This window comes from Oryzias latipes, chromosome 8 (genome assembly GCF_053564925.1).
Source record: "Oryzias latipes strain Hd-rR chromosome 8, Olatipes_Hd-rR_3.1".
Lineage (NCBI taxonomy): Eukaryota > Metazoa > Chordata > Actinopteri > Beloniformes > Adrianichthyidae > Oryzias > Oryzias latipes.
This window is the reverse complement of record NC_136244.1, coordinates 4,682,243-4,692,707: the sequence shown is the minus strand read 5'-3', so window position 1 is coordinate 4,692,707 and position 10,465 is coordinate 4,682,243. Positions and strand designations below refer to the sequence as shown.

At 44.4% G+C, this 10,465-nt stretch overlaps 1 protein-coding gene across 1 annotated transcript; it reads right to left on the bottom strand.

The window, feature by feature from the left end:
* Positions 1-8,017: 8,017 nt before the first annotated feature.
* junbb (JunB proto-oncogene, AP-1 transcription factor subunit b) lies at positions 8,018-9,768 on the bottom strand. Its single transcript, XM_004071833.4, has one exon. It carries the CDS (start codon positions 9,456-9,458, stop codon positions 8,475-8,477), a length of 984 nt encoding a protein of 327 aa, XP_004071881.1. The 5' UTR covers positions 9,459-9,768; the 3' UTR covers positions 8,018-8,474.
* Between the last annotated feature and the right edge of the window lie 697 nt (positions 9,769-10,465).

The following is a 10,465-nucleotide window of genomic DNA, read 5'->3' as shown; positions in this document are numbered from 1 at the left end:
CCAGATTGCAGAATAACAATCCAGCAGCTGCAGCTCAGTCCGTCCATCACTCGGAGGGAGGGATCCAGATAATTATACATTCAAAGCAGCATCTGGAAAATGTATTTTAAGCTTTTTCCATGACTGCTTCGGGCCTGAAACTGACAGAAACAGAGAATCATGTAGGCAAATGGATGCAATCCACCCGCACTGTGATCTGGTCACTGTTGTGCTTTCCTGTGTCTCTACAAAAACATCTTCTGCAGGTGCACAAAAAACGTTGTAAATTTATTTTTGAGAGGACAATCAGACACAGTTTTCACTCGATATTTGTGTGTTTATGTGTGCAGCTGATCTCCGCTTTGACCATTTTGTTGTTCACTGCTGTGTCTTAATGATGTTAGCTAGAAACATGTTCCCTGTTAGAGCTGTGGCCATCAGAGTAAATGAGAGCAGGACAGAAAGTCACAGACGGGAATTATTCTGCACACACTTACCAGGCTAATGACTGCGACTGAACCCCAGCTTGAGCGATAAGACAAACTGCAGCCTTCAGTAGATGAGACAAGGTTATCTTTGTCCTTTTCAGCAGATTTCCAAGTGCTCCTCAAGGCCAACGTTAGCAACAAATTGTAACGCGGACCAGCTTATCCCTATCGTTTGTCTCTGCAATGTGACCTTCAAAGGGCTTGAAGCTGCTTTGCTCTCTTTCTTTCCGTCACTTGCATGTTCTCACACAGACACTTCCAGAGTGACTAACCACTGCTCTGCCGCCTTTCATTCACATTCTGTAATTATGGATTAGCATCATATTGAAAGAGGGACCTTCATCTGGCTAATGAGACTGAAATAAGTTTTTCATACGTACTCGAAAGACAAATTTGAGTTTGGAGGAATGTTGAAGATCTGGTTAATCCTGAAAGCTTTGGAGAAACCGGCCAGAGAAGAATCCTGCATCTGTGTGTTTATGAACCGATTTGACTGAGAAAATGTATGCTGCATATTTAAATTATTTTTTATCAGACACTGGTTTGTTTTATAAAACGTACCGACATGTTTCGGTGGAATACCTTGCGTCTTTGTCAGGGTCGTCCCTGACTGATAAAAAATAATTTAAATACGCAGTATAATTTTATAGACACAATGAACCTCATTGAATCATTGAGAAAATGTATGTTCTTCTTAAGGATTTGAGTAAAAAATGTTCCTGAGATCCCACTTTCTCTTCATTCTTCTGCACTTTTGGAACCTGGTGGGCTCTGCACTAGGCAAGAAGGTAAAAAGAAAATGTCAAAGATATTATTATTAGTTTTTACTTTTACTTTTTGATCAGGTCTTTGCATTTGGACAATATAGGCCTCACCACCTGCTGAATGTACCACCATGCATTTCTGCAATACAGACTGAACATCAGACACAGTTGAAGTTTAAATTATCTAACAGTGTAAATTTCCACGATCCTCTGACAGTGTACAGTTGATTGGAATATACCATTGCTGCAGAAGGGCGGGGGAGGACCAAACACACTACATGATCAAACTCATGCCAGTTCAGTGATTTGGGGCGTTTTTTTCATGACAGAGTTAAATGATGAGCAGCAACAGTCGTCGTTTGTGCTTTCCCCTCACAGTAAGAAGGCCCTGGTTCAAATCCCGGATGGGCTCCTTCTGTTTGGAGTTTGCATGTTCTCCTTCATGCATGTGTGGGTTTTCTGGGTTTCTGATGCTTTCCTGGGTTTGGTAGCTCTCAGGGTTCCTTTCACCTCATATTCCTGGAGGATGAGTGGCGCATCGGTCTTAGTGCTGTGGGGGGTGACTCTAGGTGAAGGGAAGCTTCAAAAAAGAGGAAGAAGCTGTTCAATTCTTCTGCCAGTGCTCTGCTGCTGTGGGAGGGGTTGTGCTCTAACCCCTGAAGTTGGTTAGGGCTTGTAAAGAAAGATTCATCTGAGTTTTTTAATCTGATGAAAGAATCTGCTGATTATCACTGTCAAATTGTAAAAACACAAAAAAGCAACAAAAATAGTTTTGGCAAAAATTAGTATAAGCGATTAGTTTATTTTTAGTTTTAGTTTGCATGTCTTAATCTAGTGCATTGTCAAGAACTACACTAATATGTCCTTTAAAAGTTAGAACTATAAACAAAGAAAAAAGAAAACCAAGCTCTGCGTCATCTTCCGATCTCTGCCTGAGACGAGTTTCTTGGCTTCTCACACCATGTACGATTATGTCCGAGCAGGCAGAGCGTGACCAAGAATTCAGGAGCCCATTGTAGCTGTTCTACTGAAGCTTTATTGATACTCCATCTTAGCTCATTGCATGCAGCTACCTCCCAGTCCGTCCTTCTATATTGTCCCCCCTGGATGTCCACCACCAACACATCAGTTCCTGCACAAATTCCCTCAGTACAGTGAGTGGCTCTGAAAAGAGCCACTGTGGATCAGTCCTTGGAGGACAGAATCGTGATTCTGCCATGAATCTGCTCCTTCTGCAGGAAAGTGGATCAGGAAGGAGTCTCTCATCCGGAGAGTCTCTCTGGAAGAGTTGTTGGCAGCAACCGCTTTGAGGCCGTGCAGCAGCTCCTTTTGAGTCACCACAGCCTCAGTCACGGCAGGTTTCCTGTGGTGCTGAGGACCTGGTGACGCTGTGAGGAGCACATGTTGCCTTCACTCTCTGCTCCACAACTTCTGGGTCTTCCAGGCCTTGATACTGACGCCACTGCACAAAAGCATCCAGGTATTTTCTTGCACTGGTTTGTTGTTTAAAACAATTTCTGGTTGCTGTTGAATTTCAAGCCAGAGTTCAAAATACCTTCCTCAAGTATGTGTAAACAGCTCATCCACCCAATTTTTAAATTATAAATTGTTGAACGGGGAGAAGTAAAACAAAAAAAAAAAAGAAAAAGGAAAAGAAAAAACAAGGCAAAAAAGTCAGCCTCCAACCTCACCAAGCAGCTGGAAAAAGACATGTCAGCAAGAAAATCCAGGACCAAAAACCCCTGTAGGACTGTTGCTAGTAACAGCAGCAAAAAATCCATCTTCTGACTCAATGCATAACTCAAGGCAACTCTTCAGAAACTCCAGATAAGAGAGTTATCCAGTGAGTTAAAGATAACCAAGCTCACAGCCTAAGCTCTCTGTCAGGAGAACCAAGATCTGCAGAAGGAGGTTCAAAGGGTCCAAACCACCATCATGACTCTATAACCTCAAGAAAAGCAGCTAAAAGATAAGAAAGATCACCTCCAAACACTGCAGGAGAAAAACATTTTTCTCCAGAAGCTGCTGAAAGACCTCCAGAGACATCATGAGGAGGAGGCAGCAATGAAATGACATTATACCTCCATCCTGGACCTAACCAAGGTTCTGGATGAGCAGAACACCATCCTGGGCTCTGAAATCCTTCAGCTTACTCTGCAGTGTGAGGAGGCTAAACCATGGGTTCGGCAGCTCCACAAGGTCACCACCAACCCTCCAGGGACTGAAACAAGCCAATTCTGAATTCATGGACAAACTGGACCAAATGAGCAGGAACAAGTCTCAAAAATAAAGCATGAATATCATCAAGCAAAGGCAGATACTCTTGATTTGGAAAAACAGAACAAAAACACTGCCAAAGAAACCAAAGATCTCCAGGAAAATCTTTAAAAAAAAGCAGGAACAACTCTTCCAATTAGAAACAAAATATCCTCAATCAAAATCTGGATTTGGAACAGCAAAATCAAATATTATCAAAGAAGTAGAAGAAATTCAGGAGAAACGGAAAAACCTGGCTGAACTAAAGGACAGATGTGCAGCAATAAGAGCCAATCAGAAGTCTGCTTCTGACCAAACAAAGCCCTCACCTCCAAGCTAACGGCCCAACGAGTGGCCCTCTACAAAGAAAGGGCAGGCGTCTGTGGAGACTGTGGATTTTCTGCTGATGTTCTAGAACAAAAGTGCAAAGAGGAAACTGCCTCCAGGCTCAGCAAGAACAAAATACTGTTCTGGAAGAATTGCTTTTGCAGATACAAGAAAAGGTTGAGAAATATGCTGAAACAACTCCAGTTTTCCTCTCTGCAAGAGGATAAAAGGCTTTGGAGAGAGAAGTTAACAGCCTCAGAGAAGAGATCCGGGTGATTTCTCAACAATCTCAGGACTCCAGGTCGATGGCTGTGCTCTTAGCTGGGGTAGACAAAGCCCCAAAGCATACAGAACAACCACAGAATGCTGCTTTGAGGCCCCCCTCTAAGGGCTCCAGCCAGAGCTGCTGTTCCTGCTCCAAATGCCAGTCAGCTTGTGTTGGAGGAACCCTCTGCAACGAGAGAAAATACCGGCAGGTTCCACCAACACAGAGCTGCACTTGCAAACCATCAGGGTGCCACACCAAGGAGGGCTCCTGCAACCTGTCAGGTCTATGGACCTTCAAACTGCAAAAAATAAATAAAAAATACTGAAAAAGCCACACAAAAAAACAGCTAAAAATAAAAAATAGCTAAACAAAAATAACAAAAGAAAAATAAACATCTGTAAAAAAAAAACGGAAAAAACATTTCGCTAGAAAATGCACAAAGTCAGAAAACATAAACTTCAATTGTGCCACAAAAATGTGACATGTGAAAAAATGTGTTTTTGCTTAAGGGAAAAATCAATTTGGGATAAAAGGAAAGTTGCAGTTATTCAAGCTCCTAAATCTCTAACTAAAAAAACAGACAATGTCATTTTTGTGTTTAAGTAATTATTGTAGGACTGTAAAGATATGCTGCTAGTTCGTACCCAGTTTTTCCAGACATATAACAAGTTTCAATAAGACTCAAGAGTTTTTTTTTCCCCCATAGGTTGGATATTAAAAATTCAATAAACCATATGGATCTTGTCTTGGAGGGGCAGTCATCAGTTATCAAATCTATACATTTATTCCATCTATCCATTCATCCATTCTCTTAGCCGGCTGTATCCCTTTCAAGGTCACAGGGTTACCGCTGCGTCTCCCGGCTACTGTTGGGCGAGGCGGGGTACACTCTGGACAGATGGCCAGTCTGTTGCAAGGCTCGATGAATTTAATTTCAAAGTGATTTTCTGTCATTTTCCAAAAAACAAAAGAAATTTCATTTTTTTTTTATTGTAATTATTCACTGTTTTATTATTAAACCACTAATAAAGTGAAACAGCTTTCATTGTTAAACAAAATGAATATTAGAATTGAAATGTGTCAATATATTGTGATTTTGAGCTCTAGTCTTTCTCATCTAATCGGTGTAGTCCACATCACACCACGCCATGGTCACTTTGCCCCTTTCTGACATCCTTGCTGGCTTTCAGTTTAGGTCGTGTCATTTTCAGTTATATACCTTTTTTAGTCCATAAATATAAATCAAGCAATCAACAAAGCAGCTCCAAACCAACAACCCCAAATTACTTTCCCCTTGTTTTAGATGTTTCCTAAAACTTTCCTTTCATACAAAAACTAAAACTTCACAAAGAGAATACTATTTTAAAAGAGAAGAAAACATATGCATCCTAATAAAAACTGAAGTTTATTTATCAAATTTTAGTTTATGTGAAAAATAGCTTATATTGATGCAGAGGTACAGCCTGCACAGTGTTATAGTGCACCACAGTGATTGGCACTCTCGCCTCACAGAGAGAAGGCTTTGGGTTGAATTCCAGCTGGGTTCTTTCTTTGTGGACTATGCATGTTCTCCTCATGCATGTGTGCGTTTTCTCCAGGCACTCCGGTTTCCAGAAACAGTCCAAAAACATGTTTCAGGGGTTGATGGGTGACTCTAAATTGCCCCTAGGTGTGAATGTGATTGTGTGGCCCTACAACAGGCTGGTGACCTGTTCAGGGTGTACCCCACCTTCACCCAACAGTAGCTGGCTTGGCTCCAGCAACCTCATGACCACAACAAGGGAATCAGCTGGTTCGAAGATGGATGGATGAATGGATGCTGCAGGTCTCTCACTCTACACTGCCTGCTTTTCTCCAGTAGGTGGCGATACAGGTCCACAAACAAAATCTCTTCACTGTTTCTCAGTGAAAGGGTGAACTCAAAGGGCCTCTTCTCTGCAGCATATATTAGACTAGAAATACATTTGAAAATGTCACTTAAATGCCAGAATCACGCGGCCTGTGTTTTACAGAAGGACTAACTCTATTGCCTGATGGAGGAGCTGCTTCTGTTACATGACCATAATCTTTTAAGCTTTCTGAGTTTTCCTGTGAAATAACCTTCCATACATGTCAAATACGTGGGTCATATTTCGGTCTTTTCCAGAGAGAAGCCCCCACTTTCCCCAGCACAACACATTGAATAAACATGATTCCAGCTATTCTGTATGACTGCTGAGAACTTTCCCCAATCTAGGCCACATAAAAAGCACCGCCATCCCAAATCACGTCTAATTACCCGCCTAAGCAGTGATTCAAAGAGGCTCAGATGGTTGCTGCAGGGTGGGAGGAATATTCATGGTGCTCGAGGAGAGAACAGAAGATGAGGGGGGAGAGGAGCAGATAGAATGAGCGCCTGTAGGAGGGGAGGGGGCTCGACTAGAGGAAAATTCAAACCCACCAGAGCTCTTCATACGTCAATGTTCAGATCACAGATGTTCCCACAGACACTTGGTGTGGGTTGTGGACTAAAGCGCGCCGAGAGCCTTTTGTTTGGCTTTAACTGGCGCTCGTGCGCCCTGTTTTACGCACTCTGGAGCACACGGGCCCGCCGTTTGCGTAAATCGAGACATTTAAGCACTGTTGTGAGGTTGAGATGATGCGAGAGAATAATCGTTTCTTGTATGATCTGTTAAGTAAAGAAAACATACACTCAAGAAATGTACATCCCCTTGATAACAGTCTGAGTGCTGAAAAGGCAGGAAAGGAGAAACTGCGTGGGTGTACCTGATTCTATTTTCATGATCACGGCGAAAATAGGAGTTGTTATTGATGGAAATTACACTAATAGGGTCAAAAAAACATCTTAAAAAGTTTTTATCTCCAAAACATGTCTCAGTGAGAGCGCATTGACTGCAGGTTTCCCCCTGGAGTCGTTTGAAGTGGTTTCCGTGTGGGTGCCTTTACTGTCACGTCGCTCTTTACGGCCCCGGCAGGTCGACGTGTTTGTTGGAGTGCGTCAGTTGGTCAGAAATCCCCCTCCACACTCTGGAGACCACTTTCCATAGTTTCTCTAGGACAAAGGTCTTCGTTTTATATCATTTTAAAAAGAAAACAACTCTTCTTCCATCGTGTTTTGATCACTAATGCTCACACTTTCACTTTAATTATCTTTATCTACTAGCTCTTTTGTTAAAAGTGTGGATTTTTCTAACATATGACCGGACTTTTTTAATTTGTGCCACTCACATTTCACCTCGGGGGTACGCCTACAAAAAAATGTTATTGCTCCTACGCTCCACGCCCACGCGCGCCTCCTTTTTTGCCAAACGGCGTGCCATTACACCCTCAGCATTCCTAAAATCACGGTCACATCCTGTCGTTCGGTTAATTTTCTACAGGAACGCTTCCGTGAGGGACAAAGGTCCGCAAATTGTTTTGCTCAAAAATGTATCTAATTGGTTTTTCGGGTCTTTTTTTAATAATTTCCTGTTACTCCACAAAGGAGGAAAACTTCAGCCCATCCACCTGACAACACGTTTGCTCTTTGCTCCGTTGGGTGAGCGGTAGCTCGGTGTAAAGTTGTGCAACAGCTGAGAGGAAATTCCACCGCCCCTCCGGAGCTCTCAGCCGGTATCTGTTCAATACGAGGAGGGATTGCGATTAAACCAGTTTGCACTACCTGGGCGGGGGTTCCCAGAAATCCTCACTTGTGACGAAGTAGGCACCAACTTGCCCATATATGGATAACCCCTTGCGTAATTTGGAAAGGCCTACCTACGTAGCCACGTTTTGTGCGTAAAAACAATGACAGCGGAATGTAGGAGTGTCTCTAGAATCGCAGGAAATAAAATCTTTCCAGCGAATTCTACTGTTCCCTCTGGTGTACTTTATGAAACCGAATTATAAAATATGTGTACTTTGGAAATATAAATAAAAGGGTCCCAAAAGGCAACTTTTCATTTTTAAAAACACTTTACTTAAATACACATCACAAATAAAAAATAAAGACACTGTAAACATTGGACATCGGTTTTCCTGGATCAACCAGGAAAACAAAAATAATTTACATATTGAATAAATGCAGCATTGAATGACAATAGGGTCAAAAAGGTACATAGTAGTACAATAATTATTCCCATTTCTACCATTAGTAAACCCGAGGTGCGGGGCCAGGAGCCCGCTTTGTTGCTCAGTCTCTGTTCGCTCTGGATGCTGCCCTGGTTTCTAAGCTTGAATGGTCCTAAGAGCGGTGTCCAGCATCCGGAAGTACCAATTCAATCAGTCTAAACGGCATGAGCTGCTTCACTCGGCCCTGTGATGCCGGCAGCATCGGCCGGGGTTCCAGTGCTGCGCATGCAGAGCATGACTCCAGTGTTATCACTTTTCAGTCACTTAGTAGTCTCTGTCTTCTCAAAATGCTTCAATTTTGCTGGTGAGCATCAGCTGACAGCCGCTGCTCACGTGCGTCAGGACCTTCTGCTTGAGCTGGGCGACTTGATCCCGCAGCACCGACGCGGTGTTGGAGAGCCCCGCGTTGTCGTTCTTCAGGACCTTCACTTTCTCCTCCAGCCGCGCGATGCGCTCCAGCTTGCGCCGCCGACACTTGGTCGCCGCGAGCCGGTTTCTCAGCCGCTTGCGCTCAGCCTTGATGCGCTCCTGCGTCTCCAAGTCAATCGGGGACATTGGAGGAGAGCCGTCGCTGCTGATGAGGTCGGGGACGGTCTGGGGCTCCTCCTTCAAGGTAACGAGCCGCTGCGGATGGAGCCCGGAGCCGGGGAGAGCGTGCTGGAAGTGGTGGTTGCCGTGCGTCGTGGTCTGAGAGTGGTTCTGCTGGTGAGGCGGCAGGTAGCTGATGGTGGCTGTTGGGTAGCTGGACGCAGAGGAGAGGTTCGTGTTCGGGCAATAGGCGTTCAGTGTTGTGTAAATGGGAGTCTCTGGCTGCAGATGGGAGCCGAAGACACTAGAGGCCGCCCCCGAGCACGTCGTAACTCCACCGGCTCCGATGGACACGTTAGGAGGAGGCATCTGGTTCATTTTGTGGAGCTCGTCCAGCGCCTTCACGAAGCCCTCTGCGAACCCCTCCTGCTCATCGGTGATGCCCCGGTTGTAGAAGTACTGACCCGGGGTGGGGGTGGTGATCACACCGTTACTGTTTTGGATGATGAGCCGCTCGAGCTCTGGGGATGCCAGCTTCAGAGACCCCACGTCCTGTTGCGCGCCCTGGTACAGGTCGTCGGCTCTCAGCTGGGATTTCACGTTGCGATAAGGCTCTGTCAAGTTCAAATTCATATTCTGCTTTAGCAGTTTGTAGTCGTGCATTGCCGCGTCTGAGTGGCCGTAAGCCGCCAGAAAAGAGTCGTCATGATAAAAAGGCTGTTCCATCTTTGTAGACATAAAGTCGTAGGAAAAAGTTGAGCTTACCAGGTGCTCACAGAAATACAGTCTCTGGATAATCAACAAAAGCTGTGTCAGCAGAGAGCATGCATCAAACGGGGCTCTCAGCGCCTGTCAACAGTGTCCACAAATTCAAAATAAATAAAAACCACTTGAAGAAAAGGAGCGAAACAAGTCCCACGAATCTGTGTTCGAATCAGCGTCCTTCCGGCTGCTCCACACTCCTCTCAAGTTCAAGTCAAAACTGTGCGAAACCCTGACCGGAGGACTTTCAGCCCTTGATGCCTGCTGAGGTGTGCTCAGCCAGGACCAGTGGCTGTCTTTTATACACCCATGACACAGAGATGCCTGCCAAACACATGCGGCGTCCTGATTGGCCAAGCGGCGCGGTAACTCCGCCCCGCAGACGTCACTTTGAGTGACGCTGATGCCGGGAAGGGGCGACTGTAAACAAGCCTGTGGGCACGAGATCGCACCGAAGGAAGACAGCGACGGAGTAATAGTGACAAAACACGCGGAATAAACACGATTTGGGCACAGTTACCAATGAAAATGAGTTTATAAAATCACATTTTAGCTGTTAACTCCTTTATGTGTTCATTTATGTCTTCTTAGCGTGAAAAAGCGCCGAATTTTTGTGTTTATTAACAAATTTTTTGATAAATCAATAAATTGACTTCGAAAACATCAATTTACATCTAATTAATTAAAAATGTATATTGTGATAGGTAGATTCTGAGCTGTCCTGTAGAGGAAGTCGACATACCTTATTTGGGCATGATGACGCGAAAGTTCCTCCAGAGAGCTAGAGACGGCCACGCCCTCTCCGGCCTCCTTCCAGCAGCATTCCAGTTTGTGCCTTAACCCTGTCCGTGTGGCGGAGACGTTGGGGACTTTCTGGCTCAGGAGAAGGGAAGTGACCCAGAAAATATCCTCCAGTGGGAATTTTTATGTCTTACATGACCCCTCAGGCTGTACAATCTATTACTTAAATTAAATTTCTCTAA

Bases quoted from the DNA above. Each gene is read 5' to 3' on its own strand.
- junbb (XM_004071833.4), bottom strand. From the start codon at position 9,458: ATGTCTACAAAGATGGAACAGCCTTTTTATCATGACGACTCTTTTCTG.